Source organism: Leucoraja erinacea, chromosome 25, assembly GCF_028641065.1.
Source record: "Leucoraja erinacea ecotype New England chromosome 25, Leri_hhj_1, whole genome shotgun sequence".
Taxonomy (NCBI): Eukaryota; Metazoa; Chordata; class Chondrichthyes; order Rajiformes; family Rajidae; genus Leucoraja; species Leucoraja erinaceus.
In genome coordinates, this window is record NC_073401.1 from 27,868,120 (window position 1) to 27,884,955 (window position 16,836).

Consider the following 16,836-nt stretch of genomic DNA (forward strand, 5'->3'; position numbering starts at 1 on the left):
GTTGCCCCTTGGGCCAATGGGCGCTGAGTCTACCGCGGACATCGATCGACCAATCAGAGCATCGCAAACCTATACAGCCAATCGCAGCGCCGGAGGGGGGGGCGGCGGCTCACATGGACCAATGGTTGCCGACTCTCCGCGGGGCGCCGACCAATCGGACCGTCGAGTGGGGGAGTCAGCCAATGGGCGGGACGATTGCCGGGTGGGCGCCGGCCAATTAGCGCGAGGGGGAAGGGGGGGCGTCGTTGGTGCTCCGGGCGGTTGGTGATTGGCGCCATGTATTGGGGGTGCGCACGCCTGCTTGCCCCGCTCTGCCGCCGCCGCCGCCCACCCATCGCCGCTTTGCTATGGACCAGGCGCGGCTACTGCAACATGGACGGGGACAGGGACAGGTGAGGCCCGGCTCTATCCCAGGGAGGAGGAGGAGACTGAGACTGCCCTTGCCACAGGCCGTGGGGTGCGAGCTGTCTTCATGTGGGCCGTGGCCCACAGAGAGTCAAACAGGCCCTTCGGCCCAACTTGCCCACACTGGCCAACAAAATGTCCCAGCTGCACTAGTCCCACCTGCCCACGTTAGGTCCATATCCCTCCTGTCCTGTCCTGTCCATCTACTTGTATAAATTCAAGGTTGGGATAGTCCCTGCCTCAACTACTTCCAATGGCAGCTTGTTCCATACACCCAAGTTTGTCTGAAAAAGTGACCTCTCAGATATCAAATGTTTCCCCTTCACCATAAGCCTATGTCCTCTAGTCCTGGAATCCCCTATTGTGGGCAACAGTCTCTGTGTATCTACCCGATGTATTCCTCTCATTCTCAATTCATGTAGCAAAGGGCATGGTGGATGGGGTTTTGTATGAAGTGGTGCAGAATGTAGAAACAAGGAACTGCAGGTGCTGGTCTACACAAAAGGAAGCAAAGAGCTGGAGTAAAGGGCCTGTCCCACTGTACGAGGTAATTCAAGAGTTCTCCCGAGTTTCCCCTGATTCGAACTTGGAGAATTACAGTAATGGCCGCTCGTAGGTACTCGGGGCTCTCGTGGACAGTTTTAAACATGTTGAAAAGTCTTCACGAGCTACCGCGTTTCCCGAGTACCTGCCGTTAGCGTTACGAGCCACTAAGAGACGTCCCGAGCTCCGGCGTACCCGCAACGTACATTCTATGTGCTTACCACGAGTTTGATTTTTTTTTAAACTCTAGAGAGCTCTTGAATTAGCTTGTACAGTGGGACAGCCCCATAGCTCAATGGGTCAGGCAGCATCTCTGGAGAACATGGATAGGTGATGTTTCGGGTTAGGCTGAAGAAGGGTCCCGACCCAAAACGTCACCTATCCATGTTCTCCAGAGTTGGTGTAGACCTGATCCATTCCTCTCATGATTTTATACACCAAGGAATCAGATGTTAGAGGTTATGGGGAGAATGCAGGAGAATGGGGTTAGGAGGGAAAGATAGATCAGCCATAATTGAATGGCCTCATTCTATTTCTGTTATGACCTTATGAATAGAGTCCCAGCTTGCTCAACCTCTCCCTGTAGGTCAGACCATCTAGTCCTGGCAACATCCTCGTAAATCTTCTCTGTACCCTTTTCCAGCTCGATAACATCTTTCCCGAAACATGGTACCCAGAACTGAACATAATACTCTAAATGCAGCCTCATCAACAAATGCAACATGACCTCTCAACTTCTTTACTCAATACTCTGACTGATGGTCAATGTGCCAAAAGTCTTTTTGACCACCCTATCTACCTGTGACTCCAGCTTTGAGGAACCGTTCACCCACACTCCAAGATCCCTCTGCTCGACAACACTCCACAGATGCCTACCATTCACTGTGTAGGTCCTGCTCTTGTTACACTTCCCAAAATGCAACACCTCACATTTCTCTGTCTTAAATTCCATCAACCATTCCTCAGCCCACCTGGCCAATCGATCAAGATCCTACTGCCATTTTTCACAACCATCTTCACTATCTGCAAAACCACGCGCTTTTGTATCATCAGCAAACTTGCTAATCTTGCCCTGTATGTTCTCATCCAAATCAGTGACGTAGATGACAAACAGTAACGGGCCCAGCACTGAACTCTGAGGCACACCATCAGTCACAGGCCTCCAGTCTGAGAAGCAACCTTCCACCATCACACTCTGCTTCCTTCCATTAAGCCAATTTTCTATCCATTCAGCTATCTCTCCTTGGATCCCATGTGATCTACCCTTCCAGAGCAGCCTACCATGTGGAACCTTGTTGAATGTGTTGCTGAAGTTCACATATACAGCTGCAGCTCTGCCCTCATTGACCTTTTTGGTCACGTCTTTAAAAAACTCAAATCAGATTTGTAAGACATGACCTCCCACGTACAAAACCATGTTGACTATCCCTTGTCCATCTAAATGCAGATGTATCCTATCCCTCAGAATACTCTCTAGTAACTTTCCAACTACAGATGTTAAACTCACTGGCCTATAGTTCCCAGCATTTTCTCTGCAGCTCTTCTTAAATAGAGGCACAAGATTTGCCACCCTCCTGTCTTCCTGCACCTCCCCTACCCTAGTTCACCAACTAGTTTCAATGGCCTCCTGATTAATTTTACTGCTTCAATACCTCCTTGTCACCTTCCCCATGGCCAACAATGAACCATTCTACATCTCCTTATCATCGTCTGCTTTGATCTGTCGTTTTCACACCTCATCCTTCCATACCTCAAGTGTCCCTCTTCCCCATAGCTAACAATGGTTCATTGTTGGCTATGGGGAAGGTGACAAGTCATATAAACATTGAAATTAATCAGGAGGACAGTGAAACTAGTAGAACCAGAGTTGGGGAGGGATGGAGAGAGAGGGAGAGTATCTGCAGTTCCCTCCTACACATAATGAGGTAGAGTTGAATTGGACAGTGTCCTCTAGTGTGTAGGATATAACTGGTGTATGGGTGATCGCTGGTCGGCGTGGGCCGAAGGGCCTGTTTCCATGCTATATTTCTAAACTAAACCAAGGTGGAAGGGAGTGAACCATTATTTCTCAATTTGGTTATTGAAGACCATTTTTTTCCCTTGACTTAATTCTGATACCATATGTTGTCTAATTTGGCACCTGGTTACAGCTGTTAGCCAACTATGCAGCAGCTGTGCAGACTAGGATCTGATAAACTATGATACAACACATGGATTGAAACACTTTCAATTAAGCTTTTGGACTCTGCAGAATGTTGTTGTCTTGGAGCTGTCATCGGAATGAATCGCTACACTATTTTTTCTTTTGCTTGCATTGCAGTTCTAACACCAACGCAGTGAAGCCCAAAGCTCCAAAGATTTACACCAAAACAGGAGACAAAGGTTTGTACCTGTGACAAATTTGTTTGCTTGATTGTTGTGAGGAAGGAATTTCTTTGCTTATTAGAGAATCCTTTAAATTTGCTCATCCAGCATCATGAGGGAATCAGTCTGAAGAAGGGCCTCGACCCGAAACATCACGCATTCCTTCTCCCCAGAGATGCTGCCTGTCCCGCTGAGTTACTCCAGCATTTTGTGTCTACCATCACGAGGGAAAATGCAGGCAGTAGATAAGAACGTTCATTAATAACGAAGATTGTATTGAATTAACCTTTTGCACTTGAGCAGCATTTGTCCCTAAATTTCCCTTCCCGTCCTTTCAGCTCAGGCTGACCATGCTCCTGTCTCTCCCCTTGCCTTCTACCTACATTCTTAAACAATTCACACCACGTCAATCCTCTAGCTTCACATTTAGTCTCATTTAGTTTTAAGATCCAGCATGGAAACAGGCTCTTCGGCCCATCCAGTCTGCACCCAGTTTAGCATAATGTTGCTTATTGCTTGGATATGTCATAATTTCTATGTACAGTATAGAAATATCCAGCATGAAAATATACTATTCATTTTAATAATCCCACCCTTAAAAGGGTATTCCAGCACATTCACTGGAGAACGCAGGCAAAAGGATGATAATGTGTTTGACGCGTTGGGCAGTACGGATGAATTGACGTCTGCAATCGGGTAAGTAACATTTTGGACCTTGTTTGGTTTTCTATCTCTAGTAAAGGACATTGAGGTTCAGCACGCAACAAACGCTGGTTAGCACACGACAAAAACCTTTTAACTGTACCTTGGTACTGGTGTCAGTAAACTAAACATTGAAGTTGCTGGAGTAGGAAGTTCAATCACTAGATTGGCAGCATGTGGAGCATTGTCTCAAGTGCTCGTAAGCAACGGGAGGACGGTGGAGAGGATAGCATTGGACTTCCACCCCTACATGTGTGAAAATTGCCAATTATGAGGGTATTTGAAAAAGCAAGTGCTGGTCATGCCTTCATTGTTGAATTATGTAATAGTGCTTAAACACTAGTCTGTTAAGTAAGGGCTAGGCTCAACGCAGCACCATGGAAGGGAACATAAGTAGTAACTATCTCTGAGAGGAAATAAAAATATGGATGTCAGGGGTTATGGGGAGAAGGCAGGAGAATGGGGGCGAGGAAAAGATGGATCGTCCATGATTGAATGGTGTTGTAGACTTGATGGGCCAAATGGTCTAATTTTGCTCCTATAACATGAAAATATGGCAAAGTCATGAGGGGGAGATAAAATATATACCAGGTGGGAAAAGCCGACTATTCTGAATCGCCCTGGAACTGTCGTCTTCTGCCACTTTCTCTGTGTTCTGCAATATACCAATCGTGTTGTGCATTGTACTGGTGAACCCTTCATTACTGGGACCTTTTTTAGTCTCTGCTATTAGTTGAGATTTTGCAGAAGTGAAGAGAATATACTGTTTGTTCAAGTCAATGTGAATATCAAAAACGGAGTTAGCAAATAGGATAATGACTCCAAATAATTTTAATTTTGCTAATCCCAAACTTTTCAGTGTTTCTCCTTTTTTATTGGCACCACATTTTTCTGCCTCACATAAAACTTTTTTTTACTAAATTTATCACCTGGTATTGGTGCACAGCTCACAATACCGTGCAGTCTGCTTGGAAACTGTAAAGATGTTCTAATATATAGCTTCCATTCCTGGGAAGATGGGGGAGGGCTTAGAAATTTAAAAAAAAAATAGAATGAATGTTAAACTGAGCTGTTCATATTTGCAGTGGAGTGTCTATCACCTGCTTTCTTTCAGGCTGGCAATGGAGTTCTGCTTGGAAAAAGGTCATGAGTTTGTGGACGAGCTGCATGAGGTACAATGAATTAAATGAAGGCGGGGGTGGGGGGCTTTTTATCACGAGTGCACATGGCTTTTGGACCTCTTATCTAGTCCCCTACGTGTGCAATTGTACAAAACCACACATGTCTGAAGAAAAGTCTTGACCCGAAACACCACCTATTCCATTTCTCCAGAGATGCTGTCTGACCTGCTGAGTTACTCCAGCTTTTAGTGTCGATTCACAGAAAGGTTATATTTCGTTTCATCAAGAGTTAAACATGGTGTTATCAGAATTTTCAAGAGTTAGATTTGACAAACATTTTGGCAAGAACATGGATAGGATAGGTTTAGAGGTTTATGGGGTAAATGCAGGCAGGTGGGACTAGAGTAGATGGAGCATGTTGGTTGGTGTGGGCAAGTTTGGCCGAAGACCCTGTTTCCTTGCTGTACGATTCTATAACTGCAAAACCAGCCTTGTGTTTTCCGGAACGCAGGTTAAAAGGATTGAAGATAGACACAAAATGCTGGAATAGCTCAGTGGGTCAGGCAACATCTTTGGAGAGGAGGAATGGGTGACATTTAGATGACCTTAAAATTGGAGCTGGTTCACAAGAGGTGCATTCGGCCCTTCAAGCCAGCACCATTCAATATGATCATGGCTGATCATCTAAAATCAGTACTCCGTTCCTGCTTTTTCCCCATATCGCTTGATTCCTTTAGCCCAAATCTAACTCCCTCGTGAAAACATCCAGTGAATTGGCCTCCACTGCCTTCTGTGGCAGAGTATTCCACAGATTCAAAACACTCTGGGTGAAAAACTTTTTCCTCATCTCAGTCATAAATGGCCTGCCCCTTATTAGTACCCTCATTTTTTTATTATGAGAATTTTGGCTAGATTAGGTTACCCGGGAGTGAAGTTGTGTGTGTGGGGGGTTAAGTTTCATACCAAAATGATCTAATCGAATAACAGGCCAGACACAAAGGGTTGAATGTGCCTGTCTTGTTTGTGTTGGATGTGGGGTGGGTGAGGGTAGATGTGAGCCATGGGAGGGGTCAGAAACATAGGGGATCCGACCCAAAACCTCACCTAATTTTCTCCAGAGTTGCTGCCTGACCCGCTGAGTTACATTTTGTGTCTATCTTCAGGAACACTAGCAGGGTTTTAGTTTTTTTGTTTAGACATACAGCCTGGAACTTCAACCCACCGAGTCCTCATCGACCAGTGATCTCCACACACAAGCACTGTCCCACACAAACACTGGGGACAACTTACAATTTAAATGAAGCCAATTAACCTACAAACCTGTACGTCTTTTGAATGTGAGAGGAAACGGGAGCACCCGGGGAAAACACAGGCAGGTCACAGGGATGAACGTAGAAATGCCATATAGGCAGCACCTGTGGTCAGGATGGAACCCGGGTCTCTGGTGCTGTAGCTTGTGTGTTTCACTTGGACGTAACACACTGAAACCTACAAGCTGAAATTGACCAGCTTCTATTTCCTGTCCCTTTAAACTCAGTGGGGCCCGCGAAGGGGTCCAATCTGGCCCGCGGGATTTTTTTGAGGACAAAAGTGTATATTCACGACCTTTATTATGTATCTGTACGGTAGCCACTTTCTCTCTCTCTCTCTCCCTCCCTCCCTCTCTCTCTCCCTCTCCCTCTCTCCCCCTCCCTCTCTCCCCCTCTCTCTCTCTCTGTCCGTGTCGCCTGCTGCGCCGGCAGGGGCGCTCTCATCCACCGCTCCGTGATTGGCCGGTGGTTGCCAAGGGGACCGTTGCCCCGGGCAACAGCTGTCAAAGATGCAAGATGGTGGCGGAGCGCTCCGTGATTGGCCCACGGTTGCAATGGGGACGGTTGTCCCCGGCAACCGCTGTCAAACAGACAAGATGGCGGCGCTGAGCTCCCCTTGGCCTCAGGCTGGCTGACTGGCATGCGCACGTGCACAACTGATCCGAGCCACATAAAGTTGTATTTTGCCCAATCCGACATAAAATGAGTTTGACACCCCTGCTTTAAACTCTGTGTTCACTGCCACATCCATTATGCGATGATCGTGATGTGAAATTCATTGTTCCTATTTGATGCATTTGTCCATGTACCAAGTTAAATACTTTTTATCCCTGTAGATCCAGTGTGTGTTGCAGGATGTTGGGTCCAATGTGGCTACTCCCATTTCCTCTGCGCGAGAGAGCCATCTCAGTAAGTTATTTTTAAAGAAAATCCATTAAAGATGATTGTGTACATTTTATTTCCCTAGTTTGTTCAGATTCCTTATTGTTCCTATCCTTTTCCACGTACATCAGTGATCAAGCATCTTTCTTTATTTTAGAGATACAGTGCGGAAACAAGCCTTACGGCCCACCGAGTCTGCACCGACTAGTGATCGCCCCATACACTAGCACTATGCTGCACACTAGGGGCAATTAACAATGTTACAGGGAGAACATACAAACTCCATACAGGCAAGCACCCGTAGTCAGGATTGAACTCTGGCCAGTGGTGCTTTAAGGCAGCAACTCTACTGCTATGCCACCCTAAACTCCTCCATAACTCTTGCAGGAACTGTCTTGAATGGAGTCATGGTCAATATTTTAGAATAGTGCCTGTTCACTCGCTCCACCTGTCCTATTTTATGGCACTGACTTACTAAAAAACTGAAATGTGGGTTAGTTCTGTTGATGTAGTCTCATCAGTATTGAGCCATGCTTGCCACAAGATGGCGCTGGAGTTAGTGAAACTCGCCTCAGCTCAGTACCGCTCCATTACGCAGCCGTCGTTTTTAACATAGAATACACCAGAAGCAGAATTGATCGCACTATCAAGTATTGGTGCCTCAAAACACTACTTGGTGCACTCTTTGTAAAGGGGGGTTGTATTTAGTGAATATTAAACAAATTATACGTTTTCACTTTAGATATACAGCATGGTAACAGGCCCTTCAGCCCACCTAGTCCGCGCTGACCACTGATCACCCGTACACTGCTATGTTATCCCAGTTTTGCATCCAATGCAGTCGGGACAATTTATAGAAACCAATTAACCTACAAACTTGCACGTTTTTGTAATGAAAGTGGACAACCGTGGAAAACCACGCAGTCACAGGGAGAACGTACAACGTTTCGGCCCGAAACGTCGCCTATTTCCTTCGCTCCATAGATGCTGCTGCGCCCGCTGAGTTTCTCCAGCAATTTTGTGTACCTTCAATTTCCCAGCATCTGCAGTTCCTTCTTAAACACATACAAACCCAATACTGTTGGAACCCAGAATTGAACTCGGGTCTCTGGCACTAGGGCAGCAGCTCTGCTACTGTGCCACCCTGATTAATTATGGGTGTTAGATATGAAAATGCTGAGTACTCAGTAGGTTAGGCAGCTTCTGCAGAAGAGACAGTTAACGGTTCACCCTCTGGTGAAGGGCCTTAATGTTAATTTTGTTTCCCTTTCTGCAGAAACAGCCTGATCTGAGTGTTTGCAGCATTTTCTGCTTCAAGTATTCATGGTCCTTTATAAGCCATCGTATTGGACTAACCAGGAGTGACGTTAGCTTGCAGAATATTGGTGCGTTGAAAATGTTATGTGTCCTTTTGTATTTATTAGAGAGGACAGCATTTAGTGGAAAGCCAGTAATCGAGCTGGAACAGTGGATTGATCGCTATACAGAGCAGCTCCCACCTCTGACGAACTTCATCTTACCGGTATGTACATCACGAGAGTCACTTCATTATGTTGAGCTGAAATCTAGTTTCGTTTGGAGATACTGCATGGAAACAGGCCCTTCGGCCCACCTAGTCCGTGCTGACCAGCCATCACCCATATGTGAGTTCTATCGTGCGCACTAGGGCCAATTTACAGAGACCAGTTAACCAACAAACCCACACGTCTTTGGAATGTGGGGGGAAACCGGAGCATCTCCCTGCTACCTTCAGGTAGAAGGTACAGGAGCCCGAAGACTGCAACGACCAGGTTCAGGAATAGCTACTTCCCCACAGCCATCAGGATATTAAACCTGGCTCGGACAAAACTCTGAACATTAATAACCCATTATCTGTTATTTGCACTTTATCACTTTATTTATTCATGTGTTTTGTAGTCAATGCCTACTATGTTCTGTTGTGCTGAAGCAAAGCAAGAATTTCATTGTCCTATCAGGGACGCATGACAATAAACTCACTTGAACTTGAACACCCGGAGGAAACCCACGCGGTCACAGGGTTAACGTACAAACTCTGTACAGACAGCACGTGTAGTGGTAATTGGTCGCAGGCAACTCTGCACCACCGTGCCGCTGCACCACCGCAGTTTATGTTTCAACACTCACTGCCTTCACCGTTGAGATGGCTTTGTCATTCTTGTTAAATGCTTTGCTTTCACAGTCGGGAGGAAAATGCAGCGCGACCCTGCACCTGGCCCGATCGATTTGTCGTAGGGCCGAGAGGAGGTATGTTAACGAGTAGAATCTCATTCGCCCTCTCCAACTATGTGACTTTTGTGTTTAAGTGATAGGAGCAGAATTTGGCCATTCAGCCCATCATGTCTACTTTGCCATTCAATCATGGTGGATCTATCTGTCCCTCCTAACCCCATTCTCCTGCCTTCTCCCCATAACCATGGACACCTATACTAATCAAGAATCTGTCTATCACAGCCTTAAAAATATCTATTTTCAAGGCAGTGGCCTCCACAGCCTTCCACAGATTCACCATCCCCAGACAAAATAAATTCCTCCTCATCACCTTCCTAAAGGAATGTTTTAAGAGGGAACTGCAGATGCTGGAAAATCGGAGGTAGACAAAAATGTTGAAGAAACTCAGTGGGTGAGGCAGCGCCTATGGAGCAAAGGAAATAGGTAACGTTTCGACCGACTGTCTGAAGAAGGGTCTCGACCCGAAACGTTGCCTATTTCCTTCGCTCCATAGATGCTGCCTCACCCGCTGAGTTTCTCCAGCATTTTTGTCTACTTTCCTAAAGGAACGTCCTTTAATTCTGAGGTGATGGCCTCTGGTCCTAGACTCTCTCACTAGTGGAAACATCCTCTCCACATCCATTCTAGCCAAGCCTTTCATTATTTGTTTCACTCGTTAGTGCTTTGTGTGTAGATGCCCATATATTGAATGTAAATGCATGGGGGAATTGTAACAAGGAAATGCTGCACTATTGTTCGATGGGCAGTCTTGTATCCACCCCTGTAGCCTTGTTTTGGGCACATCAAGGAAATCATCAGCTAAAGTGAAAATTAGATTCAGAGTGAAAATAAGCCTTTGCTTAGTTGCCACTGTTAATTTTGCTCGTCTCAAACCTGTGTGACAGCGGACATCCCCGGGCTCAATTCATCTGGATCTCATCGACCTTAAAAATGACCAGTCGAGCCATTATTTTTAGTGGGGCTGTTAGGTAAGCTGATAGCTCAGTTATCAGGCAGCATGTACACAGGCAATAGCCTGCACCACCTGTCTGGGTATAAGGCACGATCTGCTTAGTGTAGTTGAGAGATGCAGCACGGAGACAGGCCCTTCAGCCCACCGAGTCCGCACCAACCAGCGATCCCCGCCACTAGCACTATCCTACACACACTAGGGACAATTTACATTTATGTCAAGCCAATTAACCTACAAACCTATACGTCTTTGGAATGTGGGAGGAAACAGAAGATCTCGGAGAAAAGCCACACCGTCACAGGGAGAACGTTCAGACTCTGTACAGACAGCGCCCGTAGTCAAGGTCGAACCCGGGTCTCCGGCGCTGCAAGGCAGTAACTCTACCGCTGTGCCACCCCACTTATAAGGGAAGGAATATTGCTCTTGACCTGCAGATGAAGAATTACCTTGGAATAATTGGGAGATGAGCTACAAAAATTGTGCTCTGATACAAATCTCTTTTTGGCAGCAACTTTGGCATCAATATTTTTAAAGAGTGTACTTTCCGAGCCAGCAATATAATGTTGGGGCCACTGAGGTATAATTTGGTGGGGCTGTGACATCAATATTGGCGCATAAACCAAAGCAGCAGAATATTACACGCAACGGTTCCTTGCAAAGTACCAGGCAAAAAATACACTGGATTTTAGTGGATGCTAATTTTTCCCCTGAGACAACTGCGCGCGGATAAAAGTGGAGAAGGAAAGAAATCAAAACAACCAAGACATAACTGGCTCAATTCCTTACTTCTTTCAACCTTCTTACCCGTGATCTCGCAATGGATATTTTTATGGTTGAATCTGTGGAATGCATTGCAACAGATGACTGTGGAGGCCAATGGGTATTTTTAAGGCAGAAATTGATAGATTCTTGATTAGTATGGGCGTTAGGGGGGAGAAGGCAGGTGAATGGGGATGAGAAGAAAAGATAGATCAGCCATGATTGAATGGCGGAGTAGACTCGATGGGCCAAATGGCCTTATTATGCTCCTATAACTTATGAACCCGCCTGTGCTGCTTCATGAGGTGCAGTTAGCACCTCAGGACAAAGCCAGGATCCTCTTCTCTCTTCAGACCAGTAGATAAGTACTGTGATTCAAGTATCGGTGAATTAAAATGATATTTTTGGCATTTCTACAAATCTGCATTGTCTCTTTTCTCCATTAGCATGATCTCCATTGTACAGGCCGGTGAAGCTGATCGCAATGCTGCCAGATACCTCAACAGGTAAACTCATGTTGTCCTATCAACTGTTACTGTCTATCGTAAGTTCATACGTTATAGGAGCCTACATAATTATCTGCTTTTCCTGCCTAATTTCGATTTCCAGCCGACTGGAATATCTTTGCAAAGCTGCGTAGATACCATTCGCATGCTTTAGAAGAAAACATTATTTTCTTGTCCATACCACAATTGGGGTTGGACAGGCTAGATGCAGGAAGATTGTTCCCGATGTTGGGGAAGTCCAGGACAAGGGGTCACAGTTTAAGGATAAGGGGGAAATCCTTTAGGACCAAGATGAGAAAAACATTTTTCACACAGAGAGTGGTGAATCTCTGGAACTCTCTGCCACAGAAGGTAGTTGAGGCCACAGTTCATTGGCTATATTTAAGAGGGAGCTAGATGTTGCCCTTGTGGCTAAAGGGATCAGGGGGAATGGAGAGCAGGTATGGGATACTGAGTTGTATGATCAGCCATGATCATATTGAATGGCGGTGCAGGCTCGTAGGGCTGAATGGCCTACTCCTGCACCTATTGTTTATGTTTCTAATTGCTGTGATGCAGTTAAGGGATGATAAGTTCATAAGTGATGGGAACAGAACTATTCCTTATTATTGTCAAAGCACTGTTTAACTACCCAGATTCTTTGTAAAAGTATTGCTGAACTGGACAACGGTAATCAAGAATATTTTGCCACATATCCATGTGATTCCCTGCCTATCCATATATTCATGGGCATGCAGCTAGCCGCATGGATAGATGCAGTGGTGTGGATCAAGTGCAGGCAGATGGGATGAGTTTGACATTGTGTTTGGCACGGACTTTGTGGGCCGAAGGGCCTGCTCCTGTGCTGGACTGCACTCTATTCTGCGTCAATAATCGCCTTCCTCGCCATTGACCTGTTTCATCCCAGGCTAAGCGACTACCTGTTCACGTTGGCGCGATACGCTGCCATGAAGGAAGGGAAGAAGGAGCACGTCTACAAGAGGAGAAATTACGATTAGCAGAGAGCTGCTGACTCTCCTTCATGAGAGGAGATGGGGCTTGGCCCCGTATCTGCTGATCTAAACACAGCCTATTAAACTGTAAGTGCAATTTTTCCTTGCACAATTAACAAAGGCATTTGAGATTTTTAAACTGAATCACTTTGAATTTCTGATTCTTGGAGATTGGGCTGTGTGATTGTGCATCCATGTTTGTGTGTGTGTGGGGGGGGGGGGGGGGGGGGGGGTTTTTTGTTTGTACATGCTTGTATTTGATATGGCTGATGGCAAAGGTGAGGTGCTGCCCACTGTGCCTTTATTGGGAAGCACTTCATGACCAAGGTTTAATCCTGGGGTTTAGGATGGAAAGATGCACTTAATGGAAAGCTGGGCAAAGCCAATCATCGGTATTTATAAAAATGTATCTTTGAGGTTGAATTTGTTTTCACTGGGTTTATAGTAAACCGGCTTGCATTCAAGCAGTTGTTTTTCCCTCATTTCTATACTAGAAAATTAATCATTCAAAAAAATAAATAAAAAAGATTTAAAGCTGTGGTAGGCATGGGGTCTGAATCGTATAAGTCGTAGACCAAAATGGTGGGAGGGGGGGGGGGGGGGGGGGGGGGGGAGGGGGAAAAAGGAAATAACCTTTTCTCAGAGCAAGAAGGAGGTAAAGGAAATAATCTTTGTGCTCAAGTGAAGGGTTTCTCAGTACATTAGAGAACTTTCCTACTCTTTTTGATATGAGCATTCCACATTTGAAGTTGGGCCTTGAATCATCGGGACAGAGTGTTGAATTTCTGGTACTCCAGCCCCCACCTTCACATTCAGAACACTTTTTACTGCAACGAGAGACAATTTTCATGTTCCTTCACCAGTTTTATTTGTGGCCCGAGGCACTCAATTCAGTACTTTAGTACTATTCCAAATTAATTGTATTGACTCTTGTACAGTAGGTCGCGGTAGAACTCTGATCCGAACTCCTAGCAGAAACAGCGTCCTATTAACAATCTTGGCAGATCTTCCTTTTGAGAATATAATATGGACTCCATTTCCCTGCCTTATATACAAAGACCTTCAATTCTGAACCTACGGCTATGCAGGATTATATAACCCATATCTATCCAGGTTATTGTGACAAATCTTTGGGGTGATGCAGTACTGGAGCACCTTTTGTATTAATAACTTGACGTATTGCATTGACAATTGTGGATGGTTTTTTAAGTATGAATGCCTTAGTTCTGTAAATTAGCACAATTTGCTTGGAAATGGGGGGGAAAAATACATGAAATGCATCAACTGAGAGCGGGCTCTGTGGTGAGGATGAAAGAACGAGACCAAGTGGAGATTAATTCTGAGAAATCCGTCACTTTTGGATGCACAGATTTTTTATGTTTGCAGATCATTCAGGTTATTTCCTTCAGCCCATTAAATTGTAATCAAGTGTCCATTTGCCGGCTAGTAAAATCTTTTAATGTCAGTTCATGACTGTGATCTCCCTGTGAGGCTTTCATTTTGTGACTTGTAAATAAATATGCTGTAAAAAATGACTGGTTGGAAATAAATGATACTTTGAAAGCAGTGAATCTGTTCCAAATAACTGTCTCCTTCTGTTCTACACACTTCCTCCACCCCCATTCACTGTTTACATCCTACCTTGGTTCGACTATAATGGTTGATTTCTTCAGTGACCTTGCCTGCAACACAGTCAGTCATGGGATGTTTCATTTGGATCATTTTCAGGGACATTCACAATATCTCAGGCGGCACGGCAGCAGAGTTGCTGCATTGGAAACCGAAGATCTCCCACGCAGGTGTGTAGGAAAGAACAGCAGATGCTGGTTTAAGTCGAAGGTAGACACAAATTGCTGGAGTAACTCAGCGGGGACAGGCAGCATTTCGGGTCGAGACCTTTCTTCAGACTGATGGGGAGAACATACAAACGTCATCAGACAATCATCCGTAGCCAAGATTGAACCCGGGTCTCTGGTGCTGTAAGGCAGCAAGTCTACTGCTGCGTCACTGCAAGTTCGATCTTCTGGTAAAACCCAGTGCAATGTACAAAGTCTCAAACATACTCTGAATTAAAAATAAGTGGGGAACTTTATTAATGGATAAACCAGCTTGAAATATACATTAATGCCTGAGAAATTCACATTGGCTAGTTATAAATTACTTGAGTATTATATAGTAACCTTTTCTACCTTGCTATTCAAAATAATTAATATTACACAGAGATCGTATTGCCGGAAATAAGCTGGACCCTGCAGTTGTCGTTATCTGCAAAGCCCATTTTAAAAGGTTATTTTTACATTGAATAGGCGATTTACTAAAACTTTTTTTAAAAATGGATGCGGTCTGTTTGAGATGAATCTGGAGTGAAACCAGATCCATTCTAAAATACATGATGTAATGACTACTACATCACGGGGTTGTAGAATTCCACAATTTTCCGGGTTTCACTTGGTAAAATGAAGGGGAAATAAAGTTGATAGGATGGTGTTTTTGCTGGAACCCATTGCTAAAATAGGAGTCGGTGTTAACATTTGCAGTGTAGTCTTTTCAATGACTTTTGGCATACACAGCAGCTTCCTATCAGCAAGGTGGCCTTGCAGGAACAGAGGTTTTTGTTCATTAAATTTGTGCGTTGATTCATCGTTCATTTTATAAATGCAACCAATGATAAGCCTGCTTAAAAAAACGACACAAAGTAACTCAGCATCTCTGAAGGACATGGAGAGGTGATGTTTCAGGTCGTGATCCTTCAGGGTCTCAACCTGAAACGTCACACCTCCGTGTTCGCTGGAGATGCTGCCTGATCTGCCGAGCTACTGCAGCACTTTTTATTTTTGTAAACCAGCATCTGCAGTTCCTTGTGTCCACACAAGCCCGTTAATTCAGGTTGAGTGCAGTGATTGTTTCCTCAATGCTAACAAAAAAATAAAAGATGGAAATAATTTTGCTAAACTTTCTAAATCACACAAATAATCCTGCACCATTCTCAGCTTTCAGATGAGCACCGTTACAGCCTTCAAGAAGAGCTGAAGTCATTTTGTTTTCAACCACGTTTGATATTGTGAAACGTTTCTGTAAGGATACCGAGTAGTCTCATCTTGGATGCATCTTTGTGCTCCATTTTAACTTTGTCTCAGTCACTGGGATGAATAAAACTGGATTCCAGACAGCCAGAATTCTGTTGGCAATGGAGTGAGATGTACAGTGAAGAGCGCTTGCTCAAAGTTCAGGAGGGTCCAGTACTGTATATAAAAGGTGTACGAGCCACCGTGTCCTTTTTCAACCAGGGTTAGGAGAGTTCAAATCCGGTGTTCATACTGATTGCATAGCGGAGTTTCTCTCTCAAGATGCTCTTCTTGCTGTAGTTAGGAAGCTTCAGGAGGTTGAAGCAGGTTGAAGAGGTCGGCAGCCGGCCGCCCGGCTCCTTCTTGCGGATGGTGAAGAAACCGCGCAGTACGCTACCCAGCGTATCCCCCGTGTCCTGAAACACACACACGCAAACACGGTCTTAATCTCAAGCACAGGGCGGCGCAGCGGTATTGCTGCCTCGCGGGGCCAGAGACCCAGGTTCGATCCTGACCTCGGGTACCGTCGGTGAGGAGATTGCCCATTCTCCCCGTGACCACGTGGGGTTTGGTTTAGGTTAAAGATACAGCGTGGAAACAGGCCCAGCGATCCCCGCACATTAACACTATCCTACACGCACTAGGGAGAATTTACACTCATGCCAAGACAATTAACCTACAACCCTATACGTCTTTGGAGTGTGGGCGGAAACCGAAGATCTCAAAGAAAACCCACGCAGTCACAGGGAGAACGTATAAGCTCAGTACAGACGTAGTCGGGATCCAACCCAGATCTCTGCGCTGCAAACTGTTAAGTAGCAACTCCACCGCACTGCTCGTTTTCTCCGGGTGCTCCGGTTTCCTCCCACATCTCAAAGACACGTGGATCTGTAGGTTAATTGGCCTCTGTGTGTTTCTCTTTGCTCTTAGTGCGTTTCCATGCCGTATCTCTAAACTGAACACAGCTCAAAGGAAGAACATGTTT

At 45.2% G+C, this 16,836-nt stretch overlaps 2 protein-coding genes across 2 annotated transcripts in view; one reads left to right on the plus strand and one right to left on the minus strand.

Annotated features, from left to right (window-relative positions):
- The first annotated feature begins 227 nt into the window (after window positions 1–227).
- mmab (metabolism of cobalamin associated B) lies at window positions 228–13,383 on the plus strand. Its single transcript, XM_055655368.1, has 9 exons — window positions 228–392; window positions 3,269–3,330; window positions 3,915–4,008; window positions 5,129–5,186; window positions 7,282–7,354; window positions 8,752–8,849; window positions 9,528–9,592; window positions 11,735–11,794; window positions 12,702–13,383. The coding sequence occupies exons 1-9, from the start codon at window positions 277–279 to the stop codon at window positions 12,790–12,792; spliced, it is 717 nt and encodes a 238-aa protein (XP_055511343.1). The 5' UTR covers window positions 228–276; the 3' UTR covers window positions 12,793–13,383.
- A 1,472-nt stretch (window positions 13,384–14,855) lies between these two features.
- The window catches only part of ube3b (ubiquitin protein ligase E3B), a 51,448-nt gene continuing 49,467 nt past the window's right edge, over window positions 14,856–16,836 (minus strand). The window contains exon 28 of the mRNA XM_055655665.1: window positions 14,856–16,267. Within this exon, the coding sequence (XP_055511640.1) occupies window positions 16,076–16,267 (192 nt within the window). The 3' untranslated portion in view covers window positions 14,856–16,075. The remainder of the gene's footprint in view (window positions 16,268–16,836) is intronic.

Bases quoted from the DNA above. Each gene is read 5' to 3' on its own strand.
- mmab (XM_055655368.1), top strand. From the start codon at position 277: ATGTATTGGGGGTGCGCACGCCTGCTTGCCCCGCTCTGCCGCCGCCGC. The intron at 3,331-3,914 runs GTTTGTACCTGT...CACCCTTAAAAG, and splicing joins CACCAAAACAGGAGACAAAG to GGTATTCCAGCACATTCACT. The intron at 11,795-12,701 runs GTAAACTCATGT...GTTTCATCCCAG, and splicing joins GCTGCCAGATACCTCAACAG to GCTAAGCGACTACCTGTTCA.